General features: G+C 56.7%; 1 protein-coding gene across 2 annotated transcripts; it reads left to right on the forward strand.

Annotated features, from left to right (window-relative positions):
• Nucleotides 1–2,937: 2,937 nt before the first annotated feature.
• On the forward strand, nucleotides 2,938–17,118 carry SRF (serum response factor). 2 transcript variants are annotated; one of them, XM_064415315.1, is made up of 8 exons: nucleotides 2,938–3,454; nucleotides 4,760–5,026; nucleotides 10,053–10,311; nucleotides 10,647–10,826; nucleotides 12,413–12,532; nucleotides 13,219–13,410; nucleotides 13,933–14,009; nucleotides 14,271–17,118. In XM_064415315.1, exons 1-8 carry the CDS (start codon nucleotides 3,011–3,013, stop codon nucleotides 14,364–14,366), a joined length of 1,635 nt encoding a protein of 544 aa, XP_064271385.1. In that variant the 5' UTR covers nucleotides 2,938–3,010; the 3' UTR covers nucleotides 14,367–17,118. The 2 variants fall into 2 exon arrangements, with proteins under 2 accessions (XP_064271385.1, XP_064271386.1); XM_064415316.1 differs by lacking the exon at nucleotides 10,647–10,826.
• Nucleotides 17,119–19,621: the final 2,503 nt, after the last annotated feature.

Consider the following 19,621-nt stretch of genomic DNA (forward strand, 5'->3'; position numbering starts at 1 on the left):
AAGCATAAAGACATCCAAACCAGACAGTTCTATCAGGAAGTCCCTGATGTTTTCTCTTGCCCTGAAGTTATCCAAATTCCCCCTGCACTGCTGCATCCTTTGAGCATGCTGGTCCATGAGTGCTGTGCAGCTGGAGGAAGGGCTCCTTGGTTTGCCCTGATTTCCTCTGCTGCAGCTCTGTCAGGCACTCGTGTGGAAAGTAATGGGCCTTAATTGTCCTAAGCAGCCTCACCTGGGACTTCCCCACACTCCTGAGCTGTATTTAAGCTCAAGCCTGTGCTTTCAGGTTTGCTTTAAGCAAGCTTGTAGGTGTTCCTGTTTTGGCCTTGCCTCTAGCCCTGCCTTCTAGGCATCTGTGGTAGCCTTATTATCCAGTCAGGATTTTGGCTCTAGCTCACAACCAAGTGGATGCTGGATTTACTTCATGGCTTGCTCTGTGGATAGCCCCTGATAGCACCTGTTGCTGCTCTGCTCAGGTACTGTGTGTTTATACCTGTTCAAGAGGCTGTGGGGTCACCCCTGAGGGAACAGCCCCATTCCTACACCTGCGTTGACCAAAAAAAAGTACATTAAGAGAGGCCATAACCTAGTTTTGCACATGTAACAGTACCTCTGTTCTAGTTGTTACTGCTCAGAGATCTGGCTGTTAAAAAGAGAGCAGCTAACTGTTCAGCAGCAGTCAGAAAAAGCAGCTGGAGTATCAATAGTAGGAAGATCAGGAACAGGATGGAAACCATCACAACCCCAGCAGCCAGCTGCAATATGGATGAAGAGCTGGGAAAGGGTGAAGAAGCACTTGCTGCAGTGGCCTAGAGGAGGATTGAAAAGGGGAGGGGACTGGGGTCATGCTGGCAGCAGGGGCTGTGCTCACGTGGAGCTGTCTGAAGGGAACTTTGGGGGAAATCAAGTAAGAGACTTTTGAGGCATACTGTCAAGTGCTGTGCCCTGAGCTGTGTAAGAGCAGGGCTAGAAATGGGAATTTTATTTATAAGAAAATAAGAAAGTAAGTAAGAAAATCCCTGAAGGCTGGAAACTTGCTTTAAGCTGCTTTCAGCTGTCAGTGGCTGCTGGTTTGGCTGAGGGAAGACCTGCTGGTGGTGACTTGTGTCCTGGGTGATGGTGGCTTGGGGACAGGGCTTGGCTCTCCAGCGTGGGTCTGAGTGCCTTGGTGAGAGATTGGCATCCCGGGAAGCCGGGGCAGGCTGAAGCTCTGGGCCTGTTCAGAGCACAAGGACAGGCCTCTTGGAAAGCATCCACTGGATGAGGCTTGGGAAGGAAAGGACTGGAGCAGAAGCAATGAGCCAGCCCAAAACAAGCCAGGTCTTACCTTTTGACACTCTTGCAGCTTGGGGAGCAAAAGGCCTTGCAAGTGGAAGGCCCAGGGAAGAGAAGGAGGAATGGAGTGTGCAGCTGTCCCATGAGCAAGGAAAAACCAAATGCTGCTACCTGCAGTGACTGCACACTTGTGCTGAGCAGGCAGAGCTGGCTGTGCCCATCAGCTCCACGTGTTCATTGATCCCAGCCAAACTGGTGTGCCCAGCCAGGCAGAGGGTCCTGCTGACCCTTCCTCAGCCTGGCAGGGCACGGCGAGGCCTCGGTCTCACCTGTGCCAGGTGTAGTTTGTGCTCAGCTCGAAGGGAGGGTGGCCAGGGCATGTGATGGGAGGCATGTGAGCTCCAGCAGCCCTGCTGGGAGCTATAAATGGCATGTGTGCTCACTGGAGGAGCACGGCTGGCGGGAGGAGGGGGAGGCGGTGGTGGCAGCGAGGGGGGTGTTGGGGTTTGCAGTTACTCCCTTGCCCTGTGGGAGGTTGGCCCTGGGCTGGGGGGACAGCTGTGAGGGCTGGTGCTGAGCGTGCGTGTCCTCTGAGGGATGAGGCAGATATGCAAAGGGCTCCTGCGAGCTGCAGAACCTTCCACGGGGTGCCCAGGCGACAAAACGGGTCTGCGGCCAGACCAGAGGTGGGGTCTTGCCCTGGTTGCAGTTCCTGTTTGTAGGACAGGGTGTGGGAGAGGCCCTATTCCAACTAAGAATTCTCTGTGTGTCCTCACAGCTCGGAGCTCCGGGGCTGTGCCGTCCCTCTCGCACCTTTGCTGACCCGCACACGGCGTGCCCCGCACACTTGTCCCGTGTGGGCTGTCCTTGTGCTCCGGAGCTCCTGGGTCACACCTGCACGGAGGATGTGCCCCGTGCCAAGGGCCTGGAGCCATCGGATGGGCATGAGCAGGGTGTGACAGCCCCTTCGCACCTGTGCTGTCACCACGGATGCCGTGGTACGGAGCCACAGCCTCACCCCCGCGGGTTTCAAGGTGTCTGTGGCCATCCTCTCAAATGGGAGATCTTTTCCTGCTGGGTGGCGATCGGCTTCAGCAATGAGTGCTTCGGGCACATCCGCTGCGGCCCTGTCCCCGCGCGGCCCCCGCGGTGCCTCTGCAGCCCCCGGGGACAAACGGCGGCACGCTGTCCCCGCAGGCAGGGACACCGGCCGGGAGCAACAGCTGCGGCATCGCGCCGGAGCCGCTCCCGCCTGGATCCCGACCGCGGCGAGGCACGCACCCTTCCAGACACGTGGTGCGTCCCTGGCGAGGGCCGTGCCCGGGGCTGGCGGCGGGCAGGGGCCCGAGGCCGGGCTGGCGGCGGGGCTGTCCCGGCGCTCGCTCCCGAGCGGCCCCGGCCGGCGGCGCTGGCCCTTTAAGAGCCGCCCTGCGTGTTCCAGCCCGGGCGTGACGCGAGCGCGGCCCGACCGTATGCAAATCAAACGCCAACCGGCGGCCAATGGGCGCCGGCGCTCGGCGGCTGCCAGCCAATGGCACGGCGCCTCCCGACGGGGCGCCGTCTCGCCCCATATAAGGATCGCCTTCGCCATAAAAGGCAACATTGTATCGCTTTATATGGGGGCGGCGCGGCGCGGCGGGGGCGGCGGCGGAGCGGGGCCGTGAGCGCGGAGCGCGGCGGGGACATGGCGGGGCCGGCCTGACCCGGCCCGACCCGACCCGCGCTCGCCGCCGCGATGTTGCCGAGCCAGGCCGGGGCCGGGAACGGCGCCGCCGCCGCGCTGGCCCGCGGCTCGGGGCTGGGCCGGTCGCCGGTGCCGCGTGGGGCGAACGGCGGCGGGGCGGCGGCGGGGGCGCCCGGGGGCTGCCTGAAGCGGGAGGCGCTGTACAGCGGCAGCGAGGGCGACTCGGAGTCGGCCGAGGAGGAGGAGCTGGGCGGCGAGCGGCGCGGCGTGAAGCGTGGCCTGGCCGAGGCGGCGGCGGCGGCAGCGGCAGCGGGGCCCGCGGCGGGAGCGGCGGCGGCGGCCGCCTACAGCGGCGGCGGGGGCGGCGGGGCCGTGAGCGGCGCCAAGCCCGGGAAGAAGACGCGGGGCCGGGTGAAGATCAAGATGGAGTTCATCGACAACAAGCTGCGGCGCTACACCACCTTCAGCAAGAGGAAGACCGGCATCATGAAGAAGGTGCGGCCCCGCGAGTCCGGCCGGTGCGGGGGGCGGGCCGGGCCGGGCCGGGCGGCGGTGCCGGCCGGCACCCACCTGTCCGTGGGAGTCCCGGCCCGGTCCGGGCGCGGAGCAGGCCGGCGGGCCGTGCCCGGAAACGGCGGCGGCTTCCCCGTGCCGCGGGCGGGCCCGGGGGGGCGGCCCGGCACCAGCCCCTTCCGGGGGGCTGCGGGCACGGAGCTGGGCGGCCGGGAGCGGGAGCCCCGGGGATGCCGGTGTGCTTGGGGTGGCCAGGCGTGTGGTGTGTCCGGGGAGGCCCATCCCGGTGCGGCGTCCAGCCGCGGGCCGGTGCTGACCGGTGCCCTCGGGGCCCCTCGCTGAGAGCCGCCGCCAAAACGCCGAGTGTTTGGTGGCACGGCTGGAGCGCCCTGCCCTGCCCCGCCCCGGTAGGACCGGCTGCTTCGGCCACGGAAGGGACCAACGCCACGTCTCGGCCGGTCCAGAGTGCTATCTGTGGTTCCTGGTGTGCAAAGGCAGATTAGAAACTTGGGGGATTTTGGATGCTGCTGGCTGATCTGCATCCCTGGTGGTGCTCGTAGCATCTCCTGAACAACTGGGTAGTGCTGCATCGCAGCTCAGCTGGGTATCATGCACCTTGGGAAGGTGGGAATGGGTGTGAGGTACTGCTGGGCAGGTCCTGGAGGTATGGGACCACAGGACGTGGAATGAGTCCATCCTTTCTGTAGAAGCTTGTGTGAGATCACTGAGTGTGCAGTGGTGGCACATGAAGAGTGTATTTATCCCAGTCCACAGGTATTCCTCACCTGGGGCATGGTGGCCCCACTGCAGAGGTGCTTGGGTGCAGCTGTGCTCAGAGGTCTGGAGCCTGAGAGGGAAATCTGGGTTGGAGCCTGGATGGGGTGTTGGTGAGGGGAATGAGGTAGTAGAGACGTGTGCCAACATCACTGAGAGGTGAGGTGAGGGAGGTATCCAGACTTGTGTGGAGGAGCCATTGGGATTTCCAGAATGGAGACAATCCCGCATCCCCGTGTTATCAGAATACTGTACTGAGGGGACCACTCTACCCATGGCACATCCCCTGAGGGTGTGCTAAAGGCGATGGGAATACAGCATGGGGCAGTTCAACCTCTAGGGAACCAGTCTTGGGTTGGTTTTAGAGGCCACAGCTCCTCTGGGGTGGCAGGGAGCTGAAGCTGGTGTGAAGAGAAGAAAAGCCATTGTGGGAACATGCAGGGACTCTTGTCCTGCACTGTGCGTTGTCCCTGTCACCTGTGACTCCCTGTTCTTCCCTTGTCCTGCTGGCAGGCCTATGAGCTCTCCACGCTGACTGGCACTCAAGTCCTGCTGTTGGTGGCCAGCGAGACGGGCCATGTGTACACGTTTGCCACGCGGAAGCTGCAGCCCATGATCACCAGCGAGACGGGGAAGGCGTTGATCCAGACGTGCCTCAATTCCCCGGACTCGCCCCCACGCTCGGACCCCACCACTGACCAGCGCATGAGTGCCACTGGTTTTGAGGAGACGGACCTCACCTACCAGGTGTCCGAGTCGGACAGCAGCGGGGAGACCAAGGTAACGTTCCTGGGCACGCAGGGGGGTGTGGGCTGTGCTGGGAGCCCTGATCATCCCCAGCCCTCTTTAAATAGCAGCGCTGGGAGCTGAGGATGAGTCCTCTTTCGCTGCGACTGCAGCGAGCTTGTGTCATGTCACCTCGGGGCTGGCTGGCTCCTTGGCTGGTGGCAGCGGTGATTGAGAGAGGGAGGGAAGCGGGTGGCAGGTATCCTGCTCCTGGCCCTTGCAGCGTGGCTCCCCACTGGCCCAGCCCACCCCCCTGGCCAGCTTTCAGCACTGTTATCTCTCCCCAGGCGTCTCCATGCTCTCACACTCATTGATAAAAATTTGATTCTGCCTCCATGGCCTTATAAGGCCTGGTTTCCCTCGCCAGAGTCCCTGGCAGGGCCCCTCACATTCCTTATAAGCTGCAGCTGTCTCTTGCTTTGGTGCTGTTTTGGAAGGGGGCAGGGAGGACATGGGGAATGGAAACATTTGGCTGGACAGACCATTTCTGCTCCCTGCCTGTTGTCCCTGCAGACGCTGGCCCCTGCCTGTCCGTGTTACTTGTGGCCTTTTGCCCAGGGTGGCCTGGCTATGGGTGCACGGTCGGGCAGAGTCAGCTTTTCTGCTGGAAGGGCCCCATCTTGTCCCTGCACTCCCTGGCACTGTTCCTCAGAGCTGTGTCCCACTTCCCTGACGCTTCCTTTGCAGGCTGGTGCTCAGATCCACAGGTGCTTGGAGATGGGAGGCAGGAAAGTTTGTGGTGCAAGACTGGGATGCCATGCTGAATTTGGGGCTCTGCCACAGCTTCCCAGGCCTGTGTGCAGTTCTGCTGGTTGCTGGCAATTAGAGCAGTCCTGCTGAACCTGTGCTGGTGTCATGGGTACCAGGCTTGCTGCAAAAGCGTTCTTCCATTGGCCTTGTCGTAGGAGCTCTCCAGCTGTCCATGCTCAAGCCACAAGGTTGCTGTGCAGTAGCCTCTGAACATTAAGCAGACAGAACCTGGAGACCTCTGTGCTGTAATTGCAAAGGTAGTGGGTGCAGCACTGAGATGTGCCCAACGTGTCTGGGGCTACTGGGGTATTCAGGTGCCTGTTTTGTGACAGCGCAACAGCTCAGGTCACGGTGCTGCTGGGTACCCCTGTCCCTCAATGTCCACTTCTTCACACGTGTGCAGTGCTGCACCAAGCAAAAGCTTATTGCTGCTGAGCCCTGAGAAACATCAGCAGCCCCAGAGACCCCTGCAGGCAGAGGCGCTGTGGTGGGCCAAAGCGTGGCTGGAGTCTCTGTGCTGCAGCCCTTAACAGTCCTTGAGAATGGTTCCTGCTGATGGGATCCCAGCAGAGTCCTGGCTGTCCCAGTCTGTCATGTCTTCCCTGGCTGCCTCTGGTTGCTGCTGTAAGCTGTGCCAGCCCTATCCAGTAGGCAAAAAAGCATTCTAACACCAGCGATCTCTCCTTTGTGCAGCCTGTGTTTGTAAGGACTTGTGCCTCCTGGGCTTCTCCTGGATGAAAAGGCAAGTCCTGTGGGTATTTCATAATGAGACAAATTACCTGTCCTTGGCATGAGACTTGACCACATCATATCCCTTTGTACTCTTCCTGGAAGTGCTGCTAGTTGGCCCCAAGGGAACTGTGCCCTTGGGGTGCAGTTACTCTGCTGAGACCTTCTTAACTCAACTTCTCTATTCTCAGTGTCTGATGCAACCCTGAAAGCTCCATCCCAGTGCTCATGCTTAGTGTGGGGTGCCTTATGGCCACAGCCAGCATTTGATGAGAGGCTGGAGGAGCCCTATGGCCCTGTCTTCTGCTTGACATTCTGAATAAATCCACCCCTGGCTGGCTCAGAGTTGCTGTCATGGCAAGCCCTGGGGCTGGGGACAAAGGCTGTCCTGTTGTGCCTTCTGCGGGCCTGGAAGCCTGGTTGGTGGTCAGGCAGAGACCAGCTCAATTCAGACAGACCAAGAAGTCTTCTGAGGCTGAAAGGAGCCTGTGGATTGGCCATGGCTGGGTGGCTGGTGCTTGCTGATGAGTGAGTGGTGCACAAGGCTGGGTAACAGGTGCTTCACTGGAGGAGGTGGCAAGAGATTCAGTGAGTGTACTGTCAGGTCCAGCCACATGGGATACCCCCAAAGACTCCCTGGCCTTCTTGTGTGACCTCTGCTTCCCAGATCTCTGTATGGACAAACCTGCTTGTGTTCAGTGCTGCAGCAGAGCGGGGAGAACAACACAGCCAGGCTGTCACCTGCAGCCAGCAGCCTGCTGGTTATTCCTCTGTGCTACACCAGCAGCAGCTCTGAAATCCTCCTGCTGTGCCAGACCCAAACTCCCTGCTGTGGTGCTGGGACTGGGGCTTGCTGTACTTTTGAGACAGTAGCTGTATCCTCGTGATGATACCTCTCTCATCATTTGCAGGCCCCAAAGGACACTGCCTGCATGCAGTCTCCTGGGTGTGCTTGTGTGGGAAGGAGCTCAGAGGCTCTAGATTGGGGTGAGAGCATGGGAGTAGCCCTGATCTGGTCATCTCTCTGGAATGGGCAAACATGGGATTTTCTACCACATCTGGGACACAGACCAGGTGTTGGAAACCAGATTGGGATTTCCCATATACCTCTGAAGCTTGTGGTTGTGCTACACCTGTGTAATAATTCTGTGTAGGGGGTCTGGGCTATGCTGAACAGCATTGCCTCAGGCAGCCCCTAGAAGCTGTGGAGTGGGATTGTTTCTGTCCCCAAGACCCTGCTGTGGTCCAGGATGGGCATCAGCTGGCCTGGTCTGTGCCCTGTGACCCACCCATGCTGCAAAGCAGTGGTGAGGGTCTGGGCAGACACCTGCTGCTGTGCTGCACCTCTGCAGTGTGCTGCTTCTGCAGACACTGAGATTTGCACTGAGCTGGGATGGAGGTGCAGCTGGATCAGGAAGGGAGAAGCTTTCAGGGCTGCTGTCCCTGGCCCCATGGGTGATGTCTGCTGAAGTGACCCATGACTTGCCTCATGCATGTGGTCTGGGCTTTGCAGGGTGCTGAGAAGAGCCAAGGTGCCCAGAGGATCACTGAGAGTCACAAGGAGATGACAGTGGGTGTCCAATCCCAAAGTCTCTCCAGCTCTCTTTCTGTACTGGGAGCTGTTGCTGCAACCCAATAAAGATGGGAGGAATCTGAGTCTCAACTGGGTCAGAACAGGGAGGGCAGAGGTGGGCCGTGCATGATTCAAGTCTGTTGCTGCAGCATCTCTCCCAAGCACCTTTATTTTGTACCGAGATTTGCCCTGTGCTTCTAAGGAGCCCTGAAAATCTCCCTGAGTAGAGTGCTGTGAACTTTCTGGGATGCCTCCTCCAGGCCTGGGAGTATGGAGTGTGACTGGGTGCTGCTAAGTGCCCTGGCTGGGTGGGGGTTATATCTCATGGGTATACTACTCTAGAGCTATAGCTGGCCATGAGGAGCCCTGGCTTTTCCAACTGGGAACAGCACCCGTTCTGCCCAACTCTGCTCTGGCTCCCTAGTGGGCTGGGGAGAGCTCTGCCCAGTCACCACGTGGGGAGGGCACCCACAGCCTCCCATGTCCCATGTGGGATGGCAGGAGTTTGTGGTTGAGCTAATGGAAAGTGCCTCTGCTGGGCTTTGCTCTGTCATCACGTGCCTCTGCTAATTTGGACTTCAGGGACTGCCGTGCCAAGGCAGAGGGGTGTTGCTCTCCTCCCTCCCTGGGCTCTGGGGCACGACTGAGTGCCTGGGATTGGATCCCCCTGTCCAAAATGGGCTGCCTTCCCTTTTTTAGCTGTTCGTTGAGCTGTGAATTCCTTGCTCCTGGCAGCTTGACAAGCTGGGAACAAGGCTTAGCACGTGGGAGAGCTGGGCCCACCAGCTGCAGTGGGAGGGGTGGGAGTGTGGCAGCCTTAACTCTTCCCAGGCGTGCTGGCAGCTGTGCCCGGGCACAGGGACAGCAGGTTGCCTGTGCTCTGTGGCATGGGCTCCTGGAAGCAGTGCATTCTCACTGTGCTCTTGGCCAGATGAGTGGGACAGGAGAGGAGTCACAGGCACCCTGCGTATTCCAAAGGGGATTTGGGGGATGGAGGGAAGTTAGGTGAGGTGTGACTGCCAGAGGCAGCAGGAGTCATGCTGGGCTTGGTTGGTTCTTGCAGATCCAAGGCACATCCAGCCACATGCTTTGTGGCAGTGGAAACTAAAGTGTTTCTGCAGCTTGGCACACACGTTCTTCCCTTTTCCCACACCTGGGATGCCAGTCTCTCTGCTGGCCCAGCACAGAGCCCTTTTCCTGGTGCTCAGCTCCTCTGACAGTGCTGTCCTTGGACAGGTGTGGAGCTCTGAGCTCCTTGCAGGACCGTACTGGCTGTAGTGAACACGTGGGGTCCTTTGGAAGCATTTGCCTCATGCCCATCTCCTGCCAGTGGGTTGGCAGATAGGTGCTTCCTACGGTCAGGTTCTTCTGGCCTCTGCTTCAGGAGATGTGTGGAGGCATTCCCCAGGGCCTGCCACAGCTGCTGTCAGGGCTGGGTTTGAGCCTCTCTAGTTTCCAGGTTTGTCTTTAGTCACCTCTCCTCTGTCACTTCCAGTCTACGGCTGCTTTTAAGAGCCAGTGCTCTGCTTGTTCTTGGTCGTGTGTTTCCTGCCTTAAGGGAAGTGGTGTGTGTTCCTGACAGGAGACTCTATGCCTTTATATTTGTCCCTGCAAGGGCTGCTTTTGCCTGGTGTGTGCCAAAAAGAGGCTATTCTCTTCTCAGACATTTTGGGGACTCCTGGGGAGTGGAACGGTTGCTTTGTCCCCTGGTGTGTTGTAGGGAAGGCTCTCAGGGGACCTCTGTGGCCCTGGGCCAGCATCTAAAGTTTATGTGGAGCTCTCTCCAGCTCTCCTCATGTTTGTGCAAGCAGCTCTTCTCTGCTCCCCTGGCTCTGCTCCATGTGCTGGCAGCAGGCTGTGGGGGGTATGGTTTGAAAAGGGGATGATGCAACCTACAGAGCCTGGTTTGGTCTCATGGGCAGATGTCTCATGGGCTGCTCCGAGCTGTCACAATCTCTCCTTTTGCAGGACGCCCTGAAACCCGCGTTCACTGTCACCAACCTGCCGGGAACAACGTCCATCCAGACAGCCCCCACCACCTCGACCTCCATGCAGGTCAGCAGTGGCCCGTCATTCCCCATCACTAATTACCTGGCGCCAGTGTCTGCCAGCATCAGCCCCAATGCCGTCACCAGTGCCAACGGGACCGTGCTGAAGACTACTGGAGCCAGTGCAGTGACGTCTGGGGGCCTCATGCCGATACCCACTGGCTTCACCCTCATGTCAGGTCAGTGCCTTTAGGGACTGAGGACTGCGTCCGTCCAGCTCTGCACCTGGAGTGTGCTGCTGTCCTCTCCAGGGCAGAGGAGACCTAGTGGCACAAGGGAAGCAGAGTGGTTGCTGCTGTAAGGTGAGCCTGGCTGTGATTCCATGCTCAAACCCAGCCAGGCCAGTGGCTGCAGAAGGGACATGTAGTGACTTTCTTTAGGGAGCTACCAGCTGGCCTTGCTGCTGGGAGGTGGCAGGGAGCTGAGCTGGGACCCCAGGGCAGCACCGAGAAGCCTGGAGGGAGTGAAAGGAGCTGCTGATGACAAAGCCTTTCTTTCTCCCTCCTCTCGGCAGGTGCTTCCCTTTCTCCAGGGACCCCTACCATTCCTCTCACTCAGTTACAGCCGCGCTCCCTGGCTCTTTCCAGCCAGCAGGGCCAGCTGGTCATGGGTACAGCTGGACAGCTGCAGCAGGCACAGCAGACAGTCTTCCACTTCCCTGCCAGAGCTGGAGGGCATATTGTGTCGCTGACAGGTCAGCACTTGCTTCTCCTCCTCTTGCTAGAGATGGGGGGATGGAGGTGTCTCTGGGGTCCTGGGCCTGGCCACAGAGCTGACCCCTGACTGTGGGAGCACAGAGGAGACAGAGCACAGGAACTCTGGCTGGCTGCTTGGGAGAGATGGGAAGACAGGGCAGAAAATGCTTGACAGGAGCAGCATCCTGGGGGATACAGAGCAAGGCAAGCAGTGGATTTTCAGTCTCATGCCCCCAGGCTTGGCCTGTGGCTAACAAAGGCAGTAGAGGCACGTCCCTAGAGCAGCTGTGCTGGGGATGAGCTGTGCTGCTAGAACTGATGGAGGGATAGATAGTACAGGGGCTGAGGTGCCCAGTGGTTGTTTGAGTGCTGGCATTTGGCTCTGAGCAGCTGCCCTTGCTTCTGTGTTTGTATCTGCAGTCAGCCACTGAAGCACAGTGCAGAGGATAGGTTAGGGGAGACCCAGAGCAGAGTAATGGTGCTGCTCTGCTACCTTGTGTGCACTGTCCTTTGCAGGAATTTCTTCTTCTGAGTTAAGGCTCTCCAGGTGTTTGTTCTTGGGCTGGACATGTTCCTGGATGGAGTAGGGCTGGACTCTCCTTTGCAGTGGCATCCATCATCTGAGGACCAGTGCTGAGTGACACAGTATTTCTCGTGTCCTGTCTATGCCTAAGTCCATGATTCTGGTAACTCCTGTGCTTTCTTGGAATGCTTAAGGCTCCTGGGGGGCCTGGTCAGACAGCAGGTTCCCATTCAAGGGGACTGGATTTCCCTTGTGATCTGGAGGAGGAGAATAACTGATGTGTGTCTCTGGGGTGTGATGTGTAGGGAAATGCCAGGTCTGAGCAGGCTGGCCAGTGATTCTTGCTCTCTGGCATCCCTTGCTCTTCCCTCTGGAGGCAGGACCTCAGCCTTAGAAGACTTTTCTGTGCCAAGCTGTGTTTCTGGATTTGAAGTGCTTTGCAGGGAGTGGTCTGGGACAGAGGCTGTGTGTCCTGCAGCTCTGGGATGCACACCTTGACACCAGCTGTTCTCTAATGCCTCTGTGGGACACTGTAATGTTCTTGAGGTCACAAGAATGGTGAGAGCTGCACCCTGAGTGCCCTGTGGAGGATGGAGCTGGGCTCCAGAGTGTGAAGGCAGCAGAGCCCAGCTAGTGTGGGCATTTGGGCTATTGTGGTTTCACTTAGTGCATCAAGGTGATCCTTGCAGAACTGGCTCCTCTCCAGCGAGGAAAGGCTGGGCCCTCTCCTCCCAACATCTCTTCTGTGTCTTGGTGGAACCAGGAGTGGCAAGGAGGATCCTGGATGTTCTTGAACCACTGCTGAGAGTTGGGCAAAAGCTGTTGTGGCCTTTTCTTCACTCTTGGAGCTTTGTAGGCCAGTTAACCCCTTCTTGGCCCACGTGCCAGGAAAGAGCAGGTTTTGGTCTCTGTTTCTGCCACACACTGCTGCTGTGTAGCCTCCCCCAGTGCAGCACAGAGCGGTGCTGTGGAGCTGTGTGCAGCCAGAGAAGGACTGGGGGCCTTTCACATGGTCTGTATCCCTGTGGAGCCCCAGGCTGACAGGCTCCTCTCTCTCCCCAGGTGGTACCATGGCGCAGCAGGTTCCAGTCCAGGCAATCCAGGTGCACCAGGCACCGCAGCAAACGTCTCCCTCTAGTGACAGCAGCACTGACCTTACCCAGACCTCTTCCAGCGGAACAGGTATTGGTAACCACCTTCTGTCTGCCTTCCTGACCACTGCTGAAAACAACTCACACCAACAGAACCCACGCCTGCTCCATGGCCAGTTTCCTCCTTCAGGCCAACGCTATCCAAGACAGTTTCCCAGGTGTATTGATCCCTGTTCCCAGGTCCTGTGCTACACTATATCCTATGCTAGGTGTAGGGCACCTTACAGGGGATTTCAGAGCCTCTCCAGATTCATCAGCTGCTCTCACTTGCAGCATGGAGCTGGGTTCTCAGCAGGTTGCTGAGTTCTCAGGGGGTTTCTTAGTGAGCCAGCATTGCCTCTAGCACAAGGCATCAGCTCACATCTGCTTGAGACTTTTACTGTCTATGCAGAAGACATCTCTTTGTCAGCAAAATCTGAGTTCAGGTGCCTGGATGCAGGCTGAATCTACTTGAACAGCTCTGTTAAATTTTCATTGGGGAATTGAGATATAAGTTGAATTTAGTCCTGGGATGTTTGGCCTACTGCATTTTCCTGCCCCTTGATGCTCATGAAAGGAGAGGTTTGAGCTCTCAAACCTGAGTGGGGTGGAAGACAGAGGTGGGCATCTCCATGCACCGTGCTTCACACAGCATGCAGGGGTGGGGGTGCTGGGCAGGCAGGTGAGCGTGGCAGGTTCCCTTTGTGTGCTCACGTGTGCGGTCTGTCCCGCTGGCAGTGACCCTCCCAGCGACCATCATGACGTCGTCTGTGCCAACCACTGTGGGCGGCCACATGATGTACCCCAGCCCGCACGCGGTGATGTACGCGCCCACCTCCGGCCTGGCCGACGGCGGGCTCGCGGTGCTCAACGCTTTCCCACAGGCGCCCTCAGCCATGCAGGTGTCCCACGGCCAGGTCCAGGATCAGGGTAAGGCAGCTGTCCGCGTCGGTGCTCCCTGAGAGTGCACTGACAGCCTGGTTTCTCTCGTCCCACGTGTGTTTATGCTGGATGTTAATCACAAAGGGTTTTCTTCCCAGCAGTCGTGGTGGCCGCATAAAGGCCTGGCAAGGGCGATGCTCGATGAGTGTTTTTAGGTCTTGTCATTCTCTTGTGCAAAGGATTGCACGAGCTGTTGATGGGTAAAAAGGAGGGCGAGGGTTTCTGGGATGGGCAATGTGTGGGACAGGGAGCCAGGAGGCTCTGGAGAAGAAATGTGCTTGCATGAGGGGGCAAAGTAGCATGAAGGCACACAGGCAAGACTTGGATTGAGGCCTTGTGCCTGCTTCTCCCAGCATTTGGAAAACTAGTGTGTGTGGCTTTCTTCTGGAATGTCTCCATGTGTGCAAATAGGCAGCTCTGTCCTTGAGTAGCTCCATGGAGCTCAGAGAAAGGATCCGTGGGGGAGCACTTCTTAAGGGACAGTGTCATTTGTGCTTCTCTCTGTGGCAGGTGGCGTCCCCCAAGTGTTCCTGACAGCCCCATCAGGCACGGTTCAGATCCCAGTCTCAGCTGTCCAGCTTCACCAGGTAGGCACAGAGTAGTACTTGCAGGTGTTCAGGGCTTATTCTTGCTCTTCTGCCTGCACATCCTTGGTGTGTCTGGGCAGACCTGGCTGGATAGGATCAGTTTTCAGGTCTGGGAAAGCGCTCTGTGCTACCCACCCTTGGGTGAGGGAGTCTTGTCCTCCTTGGATGGGTGCCCGGGAAGGACAGTGCCCTCTGGCTGCTGGCACACGTGGTCTCAGGGCGTGCTGTCCCCCAGTGGTTCCTCCTCCCTTCTCTCTCTAGATGGCTGTCATCGGGCAGCAGAGCAGCAGTGGCAGCAGCCTGACGGAGCTGCAGGTGGTCAACTTGGACACCTCACACAGCGTCAAGAGTGACTGAGAGGCCTCTGCTGCCGGCCTTCTGTTTCTGGCTTGTCATGCCAGTGTTGGGGCTGGCAGCGACTCCTTCTCGTACAGACTGCACCAGTTATTTATTGTTGCCTTTTCACGTTTCCTTCATCCACACATGCACACACACACACGCACTCACCCACCCCCACACACACAGGCATGCGCGTGGGGCTGCAGGACCCACCCCGGGTGGAGCCGTGCTGGGGCCGTGCAGGGCTTGGGGCATTTGGATGCTGCAATAGCCGTGCTTGTCTCACGCCAGCCAAAGAAATTTGTCTTTTGAGGGGAGGATTGCTCTGCACTGTAAATAAATACTGCAGGCCATTCCCAGCTGGAGGCTCTGGCTCCTTCTGGGCGCTCTGAGTCACCTTGCCCATGAGTATTTACTCTGCGTGGGGCTCAGCTTAGACCCGGAGCCATCGTGCAGGTGCAGCTTGGAGCAGAGTGGGTTGTGGCTGTGCTGCTGGCCTCAGCAATGTGCCTTTGTGGGGGTGACAGGTCCTGGCCGCAGCACCTCACCCTGGGCTCTGGACAGGAGACAAGGGCCAGCTTGCATGTGCATCTCTGGGCCTGCATGCCCTCTCCCCGGAGGGCAGGGCACAGCCGGGGGCGCGTGGCCCTGTCCTCCTCGTATGCACTACAGTGAGCCCTCTGCCCTCAGTGCCTCCTCGCTGGGCTGCCTGGCAGATTTTCAGCCTGACTGGCCCTGCCCCGGCGGCTGCCCTTGCACAGGCGAGGTGGTCAGAGAGATGCCCAGGAACACAAAGATGCCCTGGAGAGCTCCTCAGGGGTCCTGTGCTCTGCTCAGCCCCACACTCTCGGCCCTCGCACTGCTTCTGGACTCCATACACCCAGGGGAACGTGGCTGGGCCTTTCCTACATCCCCCTGCAGCTCCAGCCAGCGCTTTCTAAATTTCTGTGTCTGATGCAAGGTGGAGAAACAACTCAAATGTCAAAGGGAAGAGCCCGTGGGGCACTGAGCTGCTGGGCAGGTGACAGGCTCTTCCTCTGAGCACCAGGGTGACCTGCAGGCCATCCTGGGCTGCAGGGGAGCAGCTGTGATGCCTGCACAGGCTCAGCAAGGCTGGGGGAGAAGGGCTGGGGCATGCTTGGTCCTGCATGGGAATTGCTGTGAATGGCTCTGCTACCTAGCCCTGTCCCTGGAGGGAGAGTGAGCAAGTGAGAGAAGCTGCTGAATCCATAGGGGAAAAGCAGCTACTGTAACTTTTTTTTTTTTTTTTTAAGTTAAAGACAAAAGAAGCCTTGGAGAGAAAAAAAAAAGAAAAAAAAGAAAATTACTTTATTTTTCTAAGTGTTAAACTCAGTATTTATGTAATTCTTTAAGGAATAAAAGTTTGGCTCCTGTACAGTTTTAATGGGGTTTGTACCAGGGGGATGGGAGAGGGGTGGGTGGGCGGGCATGGAGGCAGGAAAGGGGCCTTGCTTTTGAGTTTGTATTGTAACCTTGGACATGTTCCCTCAGCATTAGCGTTTAAGCTGCACTCTCCATCCACCAGCATGTGCCAGGGATCAAGCTGAACCGAGTGGGATGCTTGTTTCCTACCTACTTGTAACGAGGACTTCATACCCATAATTTTGGGCTTAACGGGCAGAAGTCAAGTGAAGACCAGCAGTGGCTGGCCTCTGGAAGTGGTAAACCCATTCCTCAGAAGCAGGCAGTTTGCAGCATGCCCGGGAGCCAGAGGTGGGCTGGGTTTTCTGATGCCCTCCCTGTTCACTTCTGGTCCAGGGACCTACAGCTGTTCTGTCACTCTCTTGGCACGGAGCAGTGGTGCCTGTGACTGCCTAAGGGATATGGGCGTCCCCACTCCTCCCTGTGGTGAGTGACCAGCAGTGGCGAATCCCTGTTCTCCCTGCTTGCTGTGCAGGCAGCCTCTCCTGAACTCCTGGGTGACAATCTGAGCTGTACCTCCCCCTTTACAGCTGTTCTGCAGCACACAGATGGGGATAGGTCTCCTCCAAGCTCCCTGTGCAAAGAATTCCCAGAAGAGCCTTTCAGCCCTTGATCTGGTAGCAGCCTGGGAAGGGCTTGTTGGGGAGTGGAGTGGCCCATCTGCTGAGGGTGATGTTGCATGCTGCCTCCCCTTAGAATTCTTGTTCTAAGAGTGATGCAAACCCTGCAGCTCAGAGCATGTGGGAGCGCTGAGCCATGTCCCATGGCTCGGTGTAGGAAAACTGCTCCGTGATGCTTCCAAAACCACATAGGTACCTGGGAGTTCATCCAGGGAGAAGTGTGGGATCAGAGTTTGCATTGTCCTTTGCCCCAGCACATCACTGTGGCCTGGCTTTGCTCTGCTTTGCTTCTGCTGGCACTATAGAGCAGAGCTGTTGGGCCAGAAGAGCAGGAGAGCCCCTGCTGCTGCAGGGTGTGTGACTGCATTCCCTCCCTGGCTCCCCAAAGGCAACTGCTGGTTAAACGCTAATGGTGTATTTTATTTAAGTGCAGACTTGTAAGAACACTTGTGTATCAGGGATGAAATGGCATTTATTGTGTGGTGACATTTTTAGTTCATTTTACTGGTTTGAGGGGTGTGTGTGTGCGCGCGTGTGTGTGTGTGTGTACGCATAAGTGTGTGTGGGATTATTTTTTTTTTCCCTCCAGTTTCCAGGGTTGTGTTTCTGGAAGGATGTGGAAGTAATCACAGTACTATGTACAGAGCTTTCTTTTGTATTAAAAAAAAATTTACTCTTTCAATAAATGTTATCATTTTGTGCACAGATTTGGGATCTTGACCATGCTTTGCGGGAGGGGATGATGCACACCTTGGGGCCAGCAGATGGGCTCAGGGGCAGATTCCTGCACCTCCTTGTGTGCTGAGGAGGATGGGGAGCTATCTGAGCATGACGTGGCAAAGAGGGGCTCTTCACAAAAGTTTCTATCCCTACTGCCCCCTGCACAGGTTATTCCTGACCACCTGGACTATCCTCTGGAGTCTCAGCCTAATCTGTGGGCCAGAGAGGGCCAGTGCCTGACAGAAGTGCTTTGAGGGCTCTTTCCTGAAAGCTCTGGAACAACGTCCCTGGTGAGCAGGGCATTGTGTCAGTCAAGAGAAATAAAAACCAGCAATGAGGAGGAACGGGGGATTTTGGAAAATAATTGTTCTAATTCATGGGTGTTAATATAGAGGAACAGGGAGACTTAAATTCCCTGCGGAAAACTGCTATGAGAAGACATGGCAATATTCAAAATCCAGTCTGGACAGACATAACTTAAAGTCAGATCAAGGACACAAGGAGGCTCAGTAAAGTGTCCCAAGATGTGAATAAACCCAGAGGGAGAGGGGCTCATTGCAATCATCAGGGCTGCTGGGGCCAGAGTATGCCAGCTCAAAATGCAACTGCCAGCCACTCCATGGCATCGGGTCCTGGAGTAGGTGCCAGTATAGTGTGAGGAAAGCTGAGCACTGATGAAAGTGCAGTTTGGAGAAAACCCCTGCCTCAGGAGGGAAGAGGATTGTACAGAAAGTGCTTAGGAGCACAAGACAGCTGAAATGGCTCTTTCCCCTCACTTTTAGAGTACAACCTCACTTCTAGCCCTGTGCCTACACAGCTGTGGCTCATGGTTCAGCACTACAAATGCCCTTTCAGCACAAGCAATCCCACATCACCTGTGCACCATGGAGCAAGATATCACAGATACATATCTTCATTTTCATGGAAAAAGACTTACTAAGTGTGGAGACCATCAGAGCAAAGACATAAGCAGGCCGTGTGAATAGCACAGAAAACCTCTCCTTGTCACAAACAAGATGTCTTGGTAGTGAATGGGGAAGGAAAATGACATATCAATTGAAAACAGAGATTTCAAGAGCATCCATGGCATTCTGGAAAGAAAGTATCAATAACATCAACAGAGATCACATGTACTAACAGAGAAATTGAGAGTGTGGCTTGGAAACACAAACCTTTACAATCCACCATTGGTGCCATGGGTTTAGAGGATGGTGTCCACAAACTGATGCAGCACTGCACTGTTTTATCCAGCATATAATTAATTGCAATTATATTGTTTGGATTAATTGCTGATTGCTATTGCAAAACATGGAAATTGTCTAATCCATTTCATTAGTAGTGAGGGTAGAAATTAGGTTGGGCATATACAAGTTGCTCCAGGATCAAATAAGAAAGCAAAGTTTCATCCAGTTAGCTGATGATTTAATGACTGTTTATAATTTAAAACAAATCTTATCAGACTGATAGGAACCTGCACCCCAAGGAAGGGCAGTATGGGCACAGGATAAGAATTTAGATTTTATAGTACGGGCATTTCAGATCAGTGTGACACCAGAGCTGGAAAGGAGCTGGAAGCAGGCCAGACTTGTGTGCAGCTGGCTTCAACTGGCTCTCCAGCAACACTGAGAACAGGGCAGTCTCAGAGCCCCAAACCTGCCTGGAGCCAGCGCAGCTGTCACTGAAGCCAGCAGGGTGGATGGAGGGTGGGTGCAGGGCTGGAACCACCCCAGGGCCAGAGGCTGGCACTGCTGCACTGTAATTCTTGATTAACGGTGCATTTGCAGTAATAATATTAGTGCTGACATGACATGCTTTTAGCCTTCCTGCCGCCCATGCTGCCACAGCCCTTGATGAAGACAACTGATCACCAGAGCAATGGTGCCAACACACAGCACAGCGTTACCACCTTACCAAAAAGCAGCTCGCTCTAGCAGATGCCTTCTTCAGCTTGCAACTTCCATTTCTGACATTAGCCAGGGAAATCAGAAGATATTTTCACCTTTTTCCACCGCTCACCGCTGTTCCTGGTGTGGGGAACAGCAGCTTTGGGACCCACGGCCCCAGACAGGTTCAGGGGCCAGCTCAGGCCTGGAACGACTTTGGGAGGCACGAGCTGTCCTGAGGGAGCCTGTGGGGCAGCCAGCAGTGCTCTTGTGGCACATTCCCAATGGAATCCCGGGCTGCATTAGGAGCTGCAGTGCCTGCAGGTCAGGGAGGTGATCCTGCCCCTCTGCTCACCCCTGGTGAGGCCACTCTGGAGTGCTGTGCCCAGTTCTGGGATCCTCAGGACAAGAGAGACGTGGAGCTCCTGGAGTGGGTCCAGCAGAGAGTGCCAGAGATGATGGAGGGACCGGAGCACCTCAGCTCTGAGGAGAGTTTGGGGGAGCTGGGCCTGCTCGGAGACACCGAGAGGAACCTCATCCATGTCTGCCAGGGCCTGCAGGGAGGGGCCGGGGCACGGACCAGGCTCTGCTCAATGGCAGTGGGACA

This window comes from Passer domesticus, chromosome 3, assembly GCF_036417665.1.
Source record: "Passer domesticus isolate bPasDom1 chromosome 3, bPasDom1.hap1, whole genome shotgun sequence".
NCBI classification, from domain to species: Eukaryota; Metazoa; Chordata; class Aves; order Passeriformes; family Passeridae; genus Passer; species Passer domesticus.

Coding starts and splice junctions, on each gene's coding strand:
- SRF (XM_064415315.1), top strand. CDS start 3,011: ATGTTGCCGAGCCAGGCCGGGGCCGGGAACGGCGCCGCCGCCGCGCTG. Junction 3,455..4,759: donor AGACCGGCATCATGAAGAAG/GTGCGGCCCCGC, acceptor TCCTGCTGGCAG/GCCTATGAGCTCTCCACGCT. Junction 5,027..10,052: donor ACAGCAGCGGGGAGACCAAG/GTAACGTTCCTG, acceptor CTCCTTTTGCAG/GACGCCCTGAAACCCGCGTT.